The sequence below is a fragment of the Adiantum capillus-veneris genome, chromosome 20 (genome assembly GCF_014529385.1).
Source record: "Adiantum capillus-veneris isolate H3 chromosome 20, ASM1452938v2, whole genome shotgun sequence".
Lineage (NCBI taxonomy): Eukaryota > Viridiplantae > Streptophyta > Polypodiopsida > Polypodiales > Pteridaceae > Adiantum > Adiantum capillus-veneris.
In genome coordinates, this window is record NC_140950.1 from 147,484,932 (window position 1) to 147,503,364 (window position 18,433).

At 42.9% G+C, this 18,433-nt stretch overlaps 1 protein-coding gene across 1 annotated transcript; it reads right to left on the reverse strand.

Annotated features, from left to right (window-relative positions):
- Nucleotides 1–653: 653 nt before the first annotated feature.
- Nucleotides 654–4,872, reverse strand: CCD8 (carotenoid cleavage dioxygenase 8). The gene is made up of 10 exons (XM_086491760.1): nt 4,493–4,872; nt 4,222–4,295; nt 3,221–3,445; nt 2,954–3,065; nt 2,726–2,857; nt 2,243–2,440; nt 1,844–2,034; nt 1,537–1,726; nt 1,307–1,409; nt 654–982 (listed from the first exon to the last, which is right to left on the reverse strand). Exons 1-10 carry the CDS (start codon nt 4,805–4,807, stop codon nt 834–836), a joined length of 1,689 nt encoding a protein of 562 aa, XP_086347886.1. The 5' UTR covers nt 4,808–4,872; the 3' UTR covers nt 654–833.
- Nucleotides 4,873–18,433: the final 13,561 nt, after the last annotated feature.

Here is an 18,433-nt window from a genome sequence, read left to right on the forward strand (position 1 = left end):
CTTCAGAGCAGAGACTCTGCAGTCAGATGACCAAGCTTCGCAACAGACTTCAGAGTCCACCTATACTAGATGCATATTGACTGACAAAGCCAATGAGCTCGGGAGAGCTAGACACCCACGTCTACGAGGACCACAACGACATCGACAGAGGCTCCATCAGAGGATCGGGACTATTCTAGCACAACATGGAAGACGCCCATTACGATTATTTACAAAGGCAGACATTGACGATGCTCTTCAACACCTGGTGCAATACATCCTCAGACAACGCCCGATGCCGGACATCCTTGGACATTGATGTTCATTTTAGCTTTTATTTTACTTCATTAACATTTCGTTTCATTTCATCTCTCTCTCTCTCTCTCTCTCTCTCTCTCATGTAAGGGCAAGGGAACATATTCTCTTACGATGTTAAAATTCTCTGCTTCTTCTTCTTCTCTCTCTCTATCTATCTTGCATAAGGGAAAAGTAACATATTTCAAGTGGAACGAGCCAAAGTCAAGGAGATTATCATGTTTTGTGTGATCAGTGACCTTGTGTCACATGTAAAGGTCACTTGTATTATACATCAACTAAACTTATGATAATGAGACACCACTTCAAATCCAACATGTTAATCCATACCAAAATTCAACTTGTAAATGAGTCCATAGTGAAGTAATTGTAATGCTTTTGAAAAGCATTTTGAAGCTTAATGATGCAATATACATATAGTGTCAAAAGGCAACTTGCGCCTTTTTAGGAACTCATGATTGTTCCACAAAATATTAGTAGGGAATGATGTAATGGTACATGATTAAAAAAATAGTGTCAACTCTTTATCTTGTAGAATTTCATTTCTCGTTAGGCACCCAGCACCCATGTAGTCCATATGGGAGGCCATGTGGTAAAGGTGCTCGAGCGAGTTCTGTAAACGTTGGTCCATCTAGTATAATCACAAAGGATTCCCCCTTGTTGTCACTCACGATAGATAGCACAACACCTGCGAGAAGTCGTCGACGTTAGAGAAGAGCAATGGCACCATTCTTGTATCACAGATCAACTCAAAATGAACAACATTTGATTGCTTGAATTTGCAAGAATGTAAGGGTAATTAAGGAGTGATGTATGCTACTTAAAGAGCATAGAAGTGTGTCTAGAGCATATGTCCAAAAGTGGAACATCCTATATGCATACAAAGAAATGCATGAAGAACAATATGTTGTGCAAGAGAGATTTGCACGTGCACCAGTGATTCTTATGTACATATGCGTGCATGCACACACCCAGTCACTGCCACTATTAATTGGAACAATGCTATGGTTACCATCATCTTCAGCTCTAGCTCCAGGTCGAGGAACAAAGAAAGGCTCACTTGGAATGCCACCGTCCTCGTACCAGTTAACAGCTTTCCCATTCACCACATCAATCTACAGAGATGTTATGGAGTAATGATCTCTCTCTCTCTCTCTCTCTCACACACACACACACACACACACACACACACACACACACACACACACACACACGATGCATGGAACCACGTTTCTCAATTACCTTGCTAAGCATGTTTGGAAAGTGGGCAGGACGATGGGCACCGCAAGCATAGACATATTGATGCTTGTAGGTCATGTTGAGGGGGTTAATGGTGCACATATCTAGGCCTCTACCATGACAATCTTGAGGAACACCTGTCACAAGCTCTCCGGTGGGGCTTCCATCCAAGGGTATAATGAGGCGGCCCAATCTACACATCAATAAATGACAATGTAAGCGAGTGTGTGTGTGTGTGTGTGTGTGTGTGTGAGAGACCACAGCTCACAAAGAGAGTGAGAGAGATGAAGAAAGATAGAAAAGAGACAACCTTGCATCTGGAATTACATCCTTGGGATCTTCGCGAAGTGAAGCCAAGCTCATGCGCTCAAGAATGGTGGGCCTATTCATATGCTCACAACAGTCTGCAATTACGCGTACCTTGCCTGTCGCCTCATCCACGTCTTCATATGCATTGATGAAGTGGAATGTGACAAATGGTGGCACTTCCACACTCGTTACCTGCATTCATTTCCAAAACAGAAATGGGTTGTCTTAATTATTAAAGTTAGATGAAAATACAAAGTTTTTTGGTTAATGAGATCCGAATCCAAGCTCATATAAACGAGATGCCAAAGCCCATTTCGGTAATACATAAATGCTTGTTGATGAATTGTGTCGCATAATTACAGCGATGTGCATTAGTTAAAAGAAACAATATTTGTTTTACCTCTTCTCCTGTCTTTCGGTCCATGATATGGACGAAAGATTCATAGTGTGGCTCCCAGTCAAATTTGTAGTATGGGCAAGGATCGCTTTTCAAGAGATTGACCACGGAGTATTTAAGGGAAATCTCCGGCACAACAATGTAATTCTCCGTGACAGGAAAAGAATGAACCCAACCAACTGCGTTTCCTCTACATTTGACCTGAAAAAGGACATCTTATAAGCAATTAGAAGTCAAAAACTTAATTACAAAATATGTTTTGATTATTCAAATCAGTATATATATATATCTGGATTGATATTGTATGAGAGAAATAATAAGCTTTGGGTTATCGACCTGGCTTGTGGTGTACGACCTACTTTTGTAATCAGATGCTGCTTCTTTTTTTGGCACTCAGAACCTATGACGTGGGCAATGTTCGTGCATGTGTACAAAGTAATATTGTGGATGTAGCAGAGAATCAGTAATATTGTGAGATAAACTTACTCTCCCGATCACTTTGCGAGTGTTAGTCCCCGCCTCCATTCTCACAATAGAATAACCTGGATTTAGCAGATCTGGAATCAACGTGATGAACTCCTCGTCGTTCACAAAAGGATGAGGAGTGTGGATGAGTCCCTGAAATTTCCATATGAAAGTTAATGTTTGGGTGTGAATGATTCTAAGGAATATCATGTATAACATGCTAGCTACTCATATAGATTAACAACTTACCCCAACTCTGTCATCATATTCAAATTTTCCCAAAGTTTCCAGTGTGTCAGGATTAATTTGTATCGAACCTTTGATTGTTTCAGTAAAGCAGACCACTCTTCCATCGCCCAACCTTGTGTTGGAAAATGCAAAAGTTAGAAGTAAAATGGTTGCAGCTTTAATCTGAATTATGAGATACTTACGTACTCCTGTTTGCATGCGTGCACATGCCCGGAATAATCAAAAGTGTAAGCTTCTTTGTGAGGTCATGTACATCTAGAAACTTACTTCACTACGCCTGTGTTGGCATTATCAGTCAAGGTAGTCCCGAAAGCCATGCCCGCCAAATCTCCAAAATATGAGAGCAAGTTTTCTTTCTTGGGTGCTTCTGCAAATTCTCTAAAGAATGGCTTTCCAAGCTTCATGGCATTGGTATATGCTTGTGATTGAAGTTGTGCATGAGTCACCTTTAACTTTCCCTTCTGAAAGTGCAAGCGCACAAGCGTGGCATACCTGATTCAGAGAGACAAAACCTTTAGCAATGCATAAATTCTTGGCTGCCGAACTGTATGAAAGTTCCTACAATTGAGCATCCTCATTAATCTGGTTATTACAAAACTTTGGATCTTGCAACGGCCTAAGTATTGAGAAAGTGTATGTGCAGCTAACATGAATTTTGCAAAAAGCTAGCAATCCATAAATCTTCTATTTTATGCCAATAGATCTTGAAGACCTTTTGAATCCCCAACACAGCTTAGGCATTAGCCTGGTTCTTAGGAACTACCACAATCAGAGATAACCACTCTGTATGCTCTATTTCGTAGATAAACTCCGCATCCAGAAGCTTATTTATTTAGTCCCTGATTTTGCTTCATACTCTATGCAACACAACTGCTTTCTTTAAACTGATGTGTGCTAGAAGAGAACTGTAAGTTTTGAATTTGGAATCTGTAACTTTGGAGCACTTTTGACATAGATCCAAATCTTGACTTGAGACAACGTCAGGCCAAAATGCAGCACTCAAAATCAGGATTTTCAGCACATGCATTTAAATCTTTCAAAATCTATGTCAGCACTTCCTTATGACATAGACGTGGCGACTTGAGACAGCAGATCAACATGCAGCACTCAAAAACAGGATTTGAATAGAAATTAGATCTGTCCAACTTTGCAGCTTGGCAACGAGTTTTTTTTTCAAGGATAACGCATCCCACTCTCAGCCTCTCTTATTTAGCCAACATGATAATCAATTTCTTTGCTTCTTTACAACTTGACACAACAAAGCTTACCCATCAAACAGATGCTTGAACTCATGATCACCAACATGGAATTGCCCAGGCCCATTTCTAAGGTAGGCTCCATCCTGTAAGTACAAAAAGTCGTCCTGCTTAATTTTCTTTTCCCAAGATTATCAGCAAAAATACAGATGCGTTTACATAAGCTGCAGGTTAATAAGCATTGATTGAAAATTTCTTGACAGGTGTGTGTGTGTGTGTGTGTGTGTGTGTGTGTGTGTGTGTGTGAGAGAGAGAGAGAGAGAGAGAGAGAGAGAGAGCGTACGAGCCAGTAGGGGATGACGCCTTGGACAGCAGGCTCACCTTCCCAGCGATGCGTAGGAACGCTGCGCCAGGAAGAGTAGCCTGGCGTGAGGGTGGGTTTGGGTGCGACTTCAGCGGCGGCGGCGGGAGCTGCCTGTGCCCTGAAAGAGGGGCGCCACCCCGATCTCAGATCGCCGCTGGCGGCGTGATTCCGCACTATCGTCGATTTCATCGTGGCGGCGTTGCGCAGGAGGGGGTTGGCGATGGTAGACACGTCGACAGCATCGGGGTGGGTGATGGAAGCAACAGCTGCGCCTCTACACATGAAACTCGCCATGCTGCTTGCTTGCTTGCTCGCTCACTCGCTCGTCAAGTGTGCGCGACAAGTAGAATAATAGGGCGACTCATGGTTTATAAGAAGCTCCGCCAGCTTACTACAAGACACCCTCGAATCTAAACAATGGGCTCTCAAGAGCCTCATTGGTTATGCCTTTTTTTTTCACCCCCCCTCTATTTTTCATTTTTCTAAATCAAGCGCATGCCACTTTGTCCCTTTCTCACGTCCCGCCACTCAGTATTGTAAATCACCATAGGCCTACAAGTTTCCTCAATTGGTTGTAGGTATGTGTCTTGACTCTTCCCCTCCCTTCCCTTTTCCTCTGCTAAGAAGCGCTAAGGGCATCGTAGAAGAGGATCTAGGAGATCTTAGAGTTGTACATTGATCTCTCTCTCTCTCTCTCTCCCTCTCTCCCCCCTTTAGTAGGGGATGTCACAGGAGATCTCAATTTCTTACATCGATATGTCTCATAGGTTGAGTTCAACTAGTTTAGTCTTTAAAGGACATTAATAAAATCTCTGTCTCTGTCTCTCTCTCCATGTCTTGATTACTACTCGACATACACTTTGTACAAACTATACACACAGTACAAACATGAAAGCACTTTAACAAACAAACATAAGAAATGTTAAAGAATTGAAATTATCCACTTCATACCATCATTACTTTATCTCCAACGTTAGAAAATCTCAGCCAATCACTAAAGCATGTGTCACTGGCAAGCCGATAAAATGGGGAATGGTGTCCATTTGAATATGCGTGAGAAGGTAGGGCCAGTGTTAGAAAAGAACCGGGGTATAGTGTATTTTAACCGGCTAAAATCATAAAATCCCGGTTAGATTTTGAGCTTGCCTTGAAGAAAACCGGCAAATTTACACAAGTTTTAGTGTAAATATGAGCAAAAGCTTCAAACTTTGACCTAAAAACCGACAGAATTTCAAGTTTGCCCTTATTTTCTTCGGTTAGAAAAAATGTATTTTTCTAGCCCTGGGTAGGGCCACTCACGTGAGCCAAGGGGTAGTTCTAGAAAAACATAATTCTTATTGAATTTATGAGTTTCATTGTCCTCTCCCACATGTTAGGAAAGAGAGAGGTTGTATATCAATCATGCACCTTAATGTTAAGACCCTTCTCGTGAAAAGATCAAGAGAATGGATCACCTTCGATACTTAGGTACTTCTTTGTGTACCTTATCTTATATCACTTAAAAAAACATTTTGTCAAAAGGAGACACACACACACATTGTCTTTTTATGCACTCCATGGCCCATAACAATAAACTACTTAACCTTAGGTACCACAGTCTATAGAAAGGATCTACAAAGGGCACATTCTCATACAATCAATCAAGTAAGTGACAAATGACATTACAACAAGGAGTATCAAAATTGGAAGACTTTCTCGCTAGACAACTTTAATTTTTTATAGTTTTTAAGATCTTAAGACCTACTTGCTTCCAATGCAAGGTTTACAATAAGTAGGGACATAGATAAAGCTTGTCAAAACTTATCACACCTTTTGGCATCCATGAAAAAGATACCAAAAGGATTATTTAGATGAAAGATTGTAGGTTGTGGCTTATGTTTATTGAGAAACTCTAAAATCTTGTTTGAAATCTCTTATGTGCAACTTACATTTTCTAGTGTAAAATGTGGTGTCAAATCTCTTATGTGTATTGAGAAACTCTACAATCTTTCTTTTCTTTTTTGTTTCCGCCAAACTCACAATTGTGAGTTTGATAGAATTTATATTAACTCAAATATAATACAATGGCCCACAAGCATTACATGTGCCTTGGGGGGACTAGGGTTCCAAGAGAGGCTTGTACACAAGTAAAGATGTACTGCCATAGGTTATCAACCTACCCTCTTGAGTGTTCTAAGCAACGCAATGCATGGGTCCAATCTTCACCCTTGTTCGCCAACCCTCTTCTAGCTCCAACACCATCGATTAGCTCAGTCCTCATGCACACAATATCATCAAAACAAGCTATCGCCGGCTTGGTCTCAAACACCCGAAGATTCCTAGACTTCCAGACCTGATTCAGGTAGCAAAATCTAGTAATCTGGGTGCACACCAAAATGTCATGGCTTTGGAATCCACGCCCTCCCAAGATCATGTCATCAATAAAGAAAATCGTCTTCCAAGTTCTCCGTACCCATTTTCATACCTTAGCGGCTAGTCCCCGTGAAGTAGGGCACATGATAAACAGGTGTAGGGGGTCTTCGGAGGCTGACCTACAGCCAAAGCAGGTGTCAGAGCCAAGCCCTCTAGTACGCACGTTAATACCAGTGGGCAAGGCTCCCCATAGCACCTTCCAGATGAATTTCTTCATGTATTCTAGCCATTGAGTCTCCCAAATGTCCTTAACACTCTTTTGCTAGCGCTCTTCATACCAGATTTTCTTTTAGATTTTAACGAGTGGGATGAAACAATCCGCTTTGTATATTAGCACATTATAGATCTTTTGAGTCTTGGGATGCGTGAACATTTTATCCTTTGGCCAATGCCAGGCCCTCCAGTCAATTTTTGATCCATTAATAGGTGGAGGTGAGGTTGCAAGTACTTCCAAGAGTCTAGTGATCAGGAGCCTTTCCTACATACCTGGTGGAATTAGGGTTGCAAAGAAACACACACAGCTTGAAGAAGATGAAGGAAGCTCAAGGCACACAATAGAGAGTGTGTTACTTAGTGTGCAATGGAAAGATAGATAGCCCTAGAGTGATGGGCGTATATACAATGCTCGGGGGAAAAAACCTCCTAAAGAGGGAAAAAATGCCCCGGCGGTCCTAGTGTGTTCACACACATCACTACCACATGTATATGGTAACAAATCCCCCCTAGAGTGATGCGGTGAACAAGAGCTCGCACATGAGTAAAGGGAAGTGCCATGCCCTGAGGACATGATCAGTGCACAAAGGGGAGTAAGCCCAAAGCTTTGCGGAAAGCTTCAAGCTTCTCATGAGACAATGCCTTTGTGAAAAGATCTGCAAGGTTGTCCTGTGTTGGCACATAAGCCAAGCCGATCTCTCCTGCTGAGAGCCTCTCTCTGACATAGTGGTAATGCACCTCAATGTGCTTTGTGCGAGCATGAAAAACTGGGTTCCTCGCAACTGCCAATGCGCTCTGACTGTCGGTGTAGATAGTGTTTGTAGTTTCCTGTCCAACACCCAAATCAGCCATAAGGCGTCTGAGCCATACACACTCAACCGTAGCTATGAAGACCGCCCTGTACTCAGCCTCACAACTCGAAGTGGCCACAGTAGGTTGCTTCTTGCTCAACCATGATATACATGAACTGCCAACCATGAAACAAAAACCACTTGTGGACACTCGCGTGTCAAAACAACTATAGACTGCTGGATAGTCACCATGTGGGAACGTGTTCTTAGAAGATGGGCAACGAATCACTTAGTAATTACTAGAGTAATTACTACAGTAAACCCAAAGTATATAAATAGGGCCCATTACATTGATATTGGGTTGGCAATTGTAATCACTTGTATTAGCGCTTTGGGCTATAATTGCACTTGAGCGTCAGTGGCAATATTATTGGCTATACTTTTTCTTTGTAATCATATTCGCTGTAATCTCAATCATGGTATATATTTCAGTGATACTTACTTCTCAACAGTCTTCTGAATCTGAATCTGAATCTGAACTTTATTCCAGTCTACAAATCTGATTCTTATTTCAGTATCCACAATTCAGTCTAGTCTCTGATTTATGTCTAGTCTGCTGTCTGAAATCTTTCCACACTAGTAGCTGAAATCCTTCAACACTGGAATTAGCTTTCTCAAGAGATCATCTCCAATTCCATTTTGGCGATCACGGTGGGACGAACTGAAGCTCGTTGACTGACAGACTCTTCTCCCAGTTGAAGTTTTCAGCAATGGCACCAAAATCCAATCGTGGCCGAAAATCTACCAATCGTGTGGACCCCATTCCTGAGGAGTCAGGAAGAGAGTCTGACCCCAAGCAAGAGAAAATGACTGACACTGAGGCTCAGGAGGAGCATAGTCAAGCTGATGAGGCGCAGGACTCACAGCACTCCAGTCATTCTCGACGCAGACGGGCAGAACGGGAGGCACGAAAGGCAAAGAGTTCCAAGAGTTCTCAGTCTCGCCAGAAAGATGAGCATATCAAAGGCAGAAAGGGAAGTCACCGTACTTCTAGCAGACAAAATAGAGAAGATACTGATACTGAGACAGAGACAGAGATTGATTGGGATGATGACACTGACAATTGCAAGAAGGCTCCCAAGCGTCATTCTGCAGTCAAGAAGAGAACTGGCGGGATCAACAGTAATCGAAATGATTACACCGCTTCCCTGAAGATTTTCTTTCCCATATTCAAAGGAGGGAAAAAGGATGATCCCGATGTTCACATATAAGCTTTCGAGCAGTATGCTGAACTAAAAAACATTGATGAAGATGATTGGGGGGAATACTTTCCACAAACCTTGAAGGAAGCAGCGAGGAAATGGTATTACCATTACCCTGCATGCCAGGTGAGATCATATAATAAATTACTTAAGGCCTTCGGGTTGGAATATTTCGACAATCGAGGAGATGAGGATATTCTCTGTGAATTGGATCAGATCAAACAGAGGAATTTGTAAGTCCGCAGCTATGTCGAAAAGATCAAAGAACTGACCAGGTAGTTGCAAGAACCACCGTCTGAGAAGAGATTGAGGGCATGGTTTCTGAATGGATTCAGAAGCAAAAAGATGAGAGAACAAGAAGTACCAGCCCCTACAAAGAAATTCAATGATTGGGTACAGCGAGCATTAAAACTGGAACAGCAGGCTAAGAAAGAAAAGAGCCACAAGAAGCGAAGGACCAGTAGCAGTAGTTCGGTTACTGAAGCTTCTGATTCCAGTGCAACGTCCAGCAGCTTCGAGAGCAGCTCCAATGAATGGACAAAGGAAAAATCTAAGAAAAGATCATGGACCAAGAAAAATGAAGAAATGGCTAGGCAGATTGTAGAGATTAGCCACACAAGACAGCCGGTCCGGAAGATGGAGACTTGGTGTTCAAGATGTAAATCCAAGGACCACATCTCCACGGAATGCCCACAATGTACCTACTGCAAGGCCTTTGGTCACCTATGGAATAATTGTGGCATCAGAATTCACCATTTTAAGAAAGGAAAGGATCTATCAGTGGTTGCCTACACTGAACCAGTAAAGGCAGAGCCAATCAAAGTAGCCCAAGAAGAGGGACCAGGTACCAGTGGTACTGGTCAAGGACGTGGCAGATACCAACAAGGAATGGGCAGAGGAAGAGAAAGAGGCAACTTCCAGACCAGGAGCATGAATTGCTACACCTGTGGGAAGTATGGTCATTTTGCAGCCCAATTTCCAGATGCACCAGTAATTGCTACTGAGGCTAAGGCACCAGAGCCAGTCCCAGTCAGAGTAGTTACCACGAGCAAGGGAGTGATCATTGAAGAAATTCCAGACATTTCAGAAGTACCAGCTAATCCTAACAGCAGCAAGTGGGCCCAACAAAGGGAAGTTTGGAAGGCCAAAGGTAAAGAAAAGGTGGTAGATGAGTGGCAAGAGCAGCGGGAACTAGCAGCTAAAATCACAGAGAATTTAGCTAAGAAGCTGCCAGAGCATCCAGAAAGTTCCGAGGCTAGGGTCATTCAGAAGATACCAGCCCAATCGACTGATAAAGATCAGTCAGTACCGGCCATGACAGAGACCATGCTGGCTGTAGTACATGGACTAGTTGATGAAATGGGAGTGGAAGGAAAGAGTAGTACTGATAAAGAAGAATGGCAGTGTGAAGACACTAGTTCTTCGAGCTCTGAAAATCAGTCTAACCAGGAGCGAGAGAAAATTCAGGTGAAAATTTGTGATAGAATTTAGAAGCTGACTGTAGAGCTGGAGGATATAAGAAAGACCTTACCTAAGGTGGCCAACTTTATCAAACAACGCAGGAAGATTGAGGCAGAGGCCAGAACAGTGGACCTGACGGCTGTCTGGGATGATGAAGTTCCACTTATTCAGGTAGATTACAAGGTCAGGAAGCAGTGGGAACCTCTCTCAAGCGTCATACTGGATGGAGGAGCAGGAGTCAACATAATGGGAGCCCATCTTCAGCAAAGAATGGGTATAGCTAACATGAAACCAGCACCATTCAAAGTAAGAATGGCAGATCATCGAGTCGTACAAGCGACGGGCATGATTGAAAACATGCAGATAAGAGTTGGGAGGGAGAAATTCAAAACTAGTTTCCTAGTCTTGGATGTACAGGGAGCATATGGAATGCTATTAGGCCGCCCATGGTTAAGAACAGCACATGCTGTTCATGACTACGCAAACCAGACTTTAACCATAGAAGGGGCCAGTGGAAGAATCAAAATCCAGACCAACAACACCAGGAGCTGGAAAAAGGAACTGAGGCTGAAGGAGTTGTGTCAAAAATACCGAGCTAAGAAAATTGAACAAATGCTAGCAGCTATGAACATCTTTCCTTTGGCAGAAATTGATTTGAATGCAGTCCTACTAAACAAAGAACAAGCTGACAAGCAGAAGAGACAATTCCCTGATCATTTTACTGAAGTCAATACAGGGGAAAGAACCGTTTAGCTAACTAGAAGAATAGAGGAACTAACTGATACTGGTAAAATGGAAGAATCAGTATGTTCTGAAGAGAATCCATTGAATCAGAATAATGATTCATAGATGAATGGACCTTCTTGGGACTACGCTGAAGACTCCAAACGAAAAGGAGGAGGACCAAATTGGTTGCTTCCACATGATCAGGAAGTAGAGGAATGGAACCTGGGATCAGAGGAAAATCCCAGAATGATCAAAGTCAACAAGCACCTGAAACCAGCAATGAAGGAAAAGGCAAGGAAAATGTTCCAGAACTATAAAGATGTATTTGCCTAGGAACATACAGATTTGAAGGGAGTAGATCCTGAAGTCTGTTAGCACCGAATACCACTGAAACCGGAAGCTAGGCCAGTCAGATTGCAAAGATACCGGATGAACCCCAACTATGCAAAGAAGGTCAAGGAGGAGATTGATAATCTTCTCAAGGCTAGGTTCATTACGGAAGTAGCAAGTAGTGATTGGTTATTTCCAATAGTCGTCGTTCCTAAGAAGAATGGGAAATTAAGGGTTTGTGTTGACTATAGGAAATTAAATGCCCATACCATTAAGGATCTGTTTCCCTTACCTTTTACTGATATGTTTCTTGATGAGATCGCAGGATATAAGATGTATAGCTTCATGGATGGTTATAGCAGCTATAACCAGTTACAGATTGCTCCTGAAGATAGGAGCAAGACCACTTTCATCAGTGAGTGGGGAGCATTCATGTATTTGGTGATGCCTTTTGGCCTGTGCAATGCACCAACTACTTTTCAGCGGTGTATGATGGAGATGTTTAATGAATTTCTTCATCGGTTCCTCGCCATTTTCATGGATGACTTCACTGTCTATTCAGCTGAGGAACAACACCTTCTATTCCTAGAGATGGTTTTTAAACGCTGTCAGGAGAAAAGGATTTGCTTGAATCCATTTAAATCATTATTTCTGGTTTGGAAGGGACAGCTACTGGGACATGTGGTTTCCGCAATGGAATAGAAATGGCCAATGACAAAATACAATGTGTCCAGCAAGCTAAAGCACCTAGAACTGCCTTCTGAGTTGAGTTCTTTGTTGGGGTATGTGAATTTCTATAGAAGATTTGTACACAAGTTTGCTTCTCAAGTAGTACCACTATATGAGCTTACAAAGAAGACCAATAAGTTCAATTGGACAGCTGAGTGTGAGGAGAGTTTCCAGAATTTGAAAAAAGCCATTACTAGTAAACCAATCCTCAGGCAGCCGAATTGGGATATTATTTTTCATGTACACGTAGATGCTTCAGGATTGGCAATGGGGGCAATATTAGCTCAGCCAGATGGCAGAACAGACTATCAGGTCTATTTTGCTAGTCGAAGATTCAGTCTGGCTAAACAAGGCTATACGACTACTGAAAGAGAAGCCCTCGGAATGGTTTTTAGCGCTACGAAGTTCAGGCATTACCTATTGGGGAAGTTATTCCATTTTTATGTGGATCATCAAGCTCTTCTGTTTCTGATTAACAAAGTTATTATTCAAGACAGGCTGATAAGATGGATGATGTTCCTTATGGAATTTGAATTCAGAATTTTCCATAAGCCTGGCCGAAACCACTGTGGAGCTGACTTTCTTTCCAGAAGTACAGAAGGATATTTAGAATCACCTCTGAGAGATGAGCCAGTGGATGCTGATTTATTTTAGTTAGAAGCAGAAGAATCAGTGGATCCTGAATGGTATAATATGTATCAATTCCTTTCCCAAGGTGCCTTTCCAAAGGATTGGAAACAGAATCAGAAGAAGGCTCTAATCATAAAAAGCCTGAAATTTACCATCATTGGGGGAGTACTTTATCGATTGGGTGTGGATGGTATAATTCGGAGATGTGTCCCTATGGAGGGAAGAATGCAAGTTATCTCAGAAGTGCATAATGGAGAGTCTGGTGGACACTTTTCCAACGAAGTGACCTACAAGAAGATTCTGCAAGCAGGTCTGTGGTGGCAAACAATGATTGCTGATGTCAGAAGATTTTGTAAAACTTGTGACATATGCCAAAGAATGGGCCAACCAACAGCTGCAGACATGACTCCCTTAATGCCAATACAACCATTGGGAGTATTCATGATATGGGGACTGGATTTTATCGGACCTTTTAAAAAGGTGACCCCTAGGAAGAATAAGTACATTGTGATGGCAACTTGTTATGTTACCAAGTGGGTTGAAGCTAAAGCTCTTCCTGACAACACAGCCAAGTCAACTGCAAGGTTTCTGTTTGAGAATATTGTCTGCCGATATGGATGTCCAATGGAAATTGTGACCGATCAAGGGACACATTTCATCAATGATACTATGGAAATCCTATTGGATATGCTTTCAGTAAAGCATCAGAAATCTACTCCTTACTATCCCAGATACAATGGACAGGCTGAAAGTAGAAATAAGACAATTAAGACTATTCTCACTAAGGTGGTGCAAAAGAAACCAGACCAGTGGGATTTGAAGCTTCAGACTGCTCTATGGGCTTATAGGACAGCTTATGAGGTAGCTACTGGAATGACACCATTCAGAATGGTGTATGGTACTGAAGCTGTGGTTCCTATGGAGTTTGTAATTCCCAGTCTGAGAATGGCTGTAAAGTATGGACTGGACTTCAACCATAATCTTAAGAAAAGACTGGATGAACTGATGCAATTAGATGAACTCAGGCAAAGAGCTATATTGGAACAAGAAATTGTTCAACAAAGAAGGAAGCACTGGCATGATCGCCGAATTAAAGTCCGAGAATTCCAGAAAGGAGACTTAGTGCTTCTATATCAGTCTAAATTGGGTCCAAAGAAGCCAAATTTGAAGATTGCCTCGGCAGGACCTTTTGAGGTTGATTGGGTCTTCTCCAATGGCACAGTCAGATTAAAAGACTTATCTGGACTGATGTTACCGGGAGTATATAATGGAGCAAAGATCAAACTTTATTATTCAGAGACCAGAGAAACTGGGTTAGAAGAAGTCACTAAGGAACTGGAGGTTGTTGATCAAGAGATACCAGAATCATATATTTTTGGTCTTTTCCATGTGCAACCAGTTCCAGCTTCAGAACCAGTACCGGAAGAATCAGATCAGGCTGATTTAAGAACCAGTACCAGTATGGTCCAGCCAGAGTGGGAATCAGTTCAAAACCAGTATAAACACACTTTCCAAATTTTAAGTGGCCAACGGTCAAGTGGTATGACAATGATAATTATTACAAGGATGGGTTGAAGTCTTGTCCAATGCATGTTTGCCACGACAGCAACGGCGCACACAAGTCTAGGAGCGGCGAGTGGTGCAGCTTTTATGGCGCGAACACGTATAACAGTCATGAGAGTTAGCATTTTTCCTCATAAATCTCCTGCACGACGCTTTCCTCCTGTCAACTATTCGCCATCGCCGAGCTCCGAGGTTTCTTCACTACAACCGCAAACTTAGACCTCTGATGAGATAGTTCACTGTCAGACAGCCTTACCAGCGACACTAGGAAACGGCCTTAACACAAGTAAGTCCTCTTCGCCTTCGCCTGTCTCATCGTCGTCGACCTCACAGTGTATGGGTAGAAGGAAATGCTCAGAGAAGATGCAAGAAACTCTTGAAGAAACCTAGGCTATAGTTGTTGAGGCAAAGGCAAGCCTTCCTGTTCTTTCATACAGTAAAATCCAAAGATATGTCTTTACTGATCACGCAATGACTTTGCTACAACTCTAGGATTTGCGAGTTGTGTTGCAAGCCACAAGGATTGCTTTTTAGATAAATATTATTAAGCAAGTTCTTGATTCCTTTGATGCTGAAACTAGCAGTGCTGTGATAAATAATAGGAAGGTGTCAGTGACACCAGAAGCCATTGCATTTGCATTTCGGATGCCTAATGAGCCCAAATCGTCTGTGGCAACTACACAGCAAATAAGTACTGCTCTAAAGGAGGACGAAACAGCTAGAAAGAAGCGCAAGGCAAGTGCTCAAGGAGTTCCAGTAGCGCAGGACTGGAAGCCTCCGCTGCTTACAGGTTTGTCGCCGAAGCAGTCAATCTTAAGAATAACCCAACGTATGTGTCCGAGAAATTATTTGCTATGCTAATGGCCAAGATACTGGATCCACAAGTCCATATCAACCTGTGTCAAATACTCTCGCATAATGTACTCCAACAGACTGCCAAGCTGAAATCTCAAACTGTTTTCAAGGCATGGTATGTTTGGCAATTTCTGTATTGGGATACTGCTGCAGATGTTAATGTGCAGGTAAAGCAGGCATGGAGTGAGCAGCCCATTTCTGAACCAAAGAAGATTGAACTGTCCTCAGACGAAGAGGAAATGGACAGTCAAACGATTTCCAATGACCTGAAAAGGAAAGCCACTGCAGAGGAAGCGGCAGTTCAAAGAAACCAAGAATCACACTAACAAAAAGCAGTGAATTCTTGAAGCAAATCGAAAGCCAAGTTAAGGCAGCGAGCATTGAGAAAACTGTACCTGATCAGTTAGTTGTCAAACATACAATTGCTACTGGATCTGGGAAAGATCAGGTAAAGCCAGTCACTGAGGCGAAGGTACCGGACCAGTCAGGAGACAAAGGCAAGAATCAAATGGATAAGGGGAAAGGTCCAGCGACCTCAACGTTGTCTGAAACAGTTCCTGCCACTTCTGGAAACCCTCTGCAACTGGTTAAAAAGGATAAGTTGCAGCAAATGCAAACTCAGCAATTGAGAGGGCATCTCTTGCTCACCAAAACGGATTATGCAACTCTACCTTATGTGGCTCCTGTGGCAATATATGAACCTGTCGATTCTGATCCCAAACCACGGTCAAAGACAGATGTTCAGTACTGATACAATCTTCTTGGAATACCATTGTCAGCTGTATGGGACAATTGGTGGAGGCTGCTGGATCAGAAGACGAGATCAATAAGCTCAAGGCTGACTTGGCAGAAGCACAACATCAGATTGCGACACTCCAGAAAGCCCAGGAAATGCAGAACATACAACACAAGGTATTGGAAGCTCAATCAGAAAGAGGTCAGGAGTTGTTGAACAAAAAGCTAGCCAAGGCTGAGTCTGAAATTATGATCATGAAGAGTCAAAGGAATGAGGCACTGAGAGTTGCCGAGCGAGCTGAAACAGGGCTCAGAATGAAGCGAGCAGAATTCAGGAAGCTGCTAGTGCACCATATAGCTCTGAAGCGTTCGCTGACTGATAGATACATCTACAATAGCTTGTCTGAAATTTTACACCCCGCAGGCAATGCTGTTTTTGACTTAGAAAATTTAAAGTCCTTAATGGAAAGTTTGCATAGTGATTTGCAGGACAAGATGGTGAGTTCAATAATGCTCTGATGAACCAAGCCATAATGGATTATATTGAGCAACAGACTTCCCCGGATGAGGAAGGAGAAGATGAAGAAGATGAAGCTGATCAGGAGGAGGATGATGATGATGCCCCACCACCATCTCCACCCCTAGGACCTGGTACTGGTGGGACAGGGCCAAATGAAGGCGGCCAGTCACAGCCAGACCAACCAGACCAGACTGAAGGACAGTAGGAAGGACAGGGAACAAAGCACCAGTCGGGTCATCAGCAGAGACTACAAAGCAGCAGCCCAGTAACACTGAGAATCAGCCCACGGATCAGTCCCATGACAGCAGAGAGGCTAAAGGGAAAATGAAGGTTCAGGATGAAGGACCAATGAATGATCATCAGCATTCACTGCAGCTCATTACCTTGAATAAGCAACTGAGACATCAACAGGCCTCCATCACCAGACAGTATCTAGAGGATGATGCTCTCTGGACTGATTTAGAAAGGTTCCAAAGACTATATGTGGGAGCCAGGGAAATGGTAGAACATTGGAAATCTGCTGCTTTCCATGATAAAGAAGCTTGTAGACTACCTGCGCATCCCAGTACAGTTCAGCTGTTGGAACGAGTTCCGGAATGGATACTCAATGATGATGAGCAAGTGGTAAACCCGCACTGGCAAAGATAGTCTACTGCAGATTGTCAGTCTTTAGCTCTAGAACTGGAACTTCTGCTAGGTAACAAACCAACTTACAGCTGAATGAAGGACGTTAGGGTCCAACTTAAGGATGTTCTGGTACAACTGCAAACTGCCAGAGGAGTTTTGGACCAGAGAGTGAAAGCCATCCTAGAGGACCAGACAGCCACTAGCAGAGGACCTCAAACGCGAATGTCAGTGGGAGCACAGGCAACTGCTCTCCGAACTCTATTCCAGCTAGTAAGAATTACTAGGAAGATGATGCAACAAGAAAACCAGGCAGTCCTGAATTTCCTGGAATTTGTGCCTGGTTCTCCAATTCTCTTGTATGTTGTTCCAACAAGAGAAACTGAGTTGCCAAGATTCTTTCCAGCGCTGTATCCTCAACATCAAGAACCAGTTGATCGACTCATATATTTCAAAATAATTGATGAGCTCCGGGATTGGTATGAGCGATCAACTGTGGAATGGAAGACTTGGCAGACATTGCTCAATGATGCTCTTCAAATCAATGACATCCAGGCAATGAAGGAAGAGCTACACAGGATTCAGTTGTGTATGGGACAGTGGAAGATTCAGGTCAGAGGATTGACTAGGATTAATAATCAGTTACTACAGCTCACATTCAAATCTTCCAAACTGCCTGAGAAAGACATTGCAGCAAAGCCGGGTCTGGCACCGCAGTACAGGGAGATGGCTGAGATTCTTTTCGAAGCTCGCGTCAAAACAAATCAGCCTCTTCCAGAAGGATGGATCCATACTGCTTCGCATTGTCATAAACTGGCCAGAACCAGACTGAGCAAGGGCAGGCGTACACAGCTCTATGATCCTGACACACCAAAACCTATCATTCTCTCACACCTTATGAGGTAGAGATGACCATAGACCGGCGGGATCAGCTTGAGTAGGAGGCCCTTTACCGACTGATTCAGAAGGAGAATGCTGATGCTAGAACTTCTCAGGCACCAACCCGATCAAAGAGCAAAGGCAAAGGGAAGACAGTCCAATGGAAGGATACTGGGTAGTTCTATCTCAG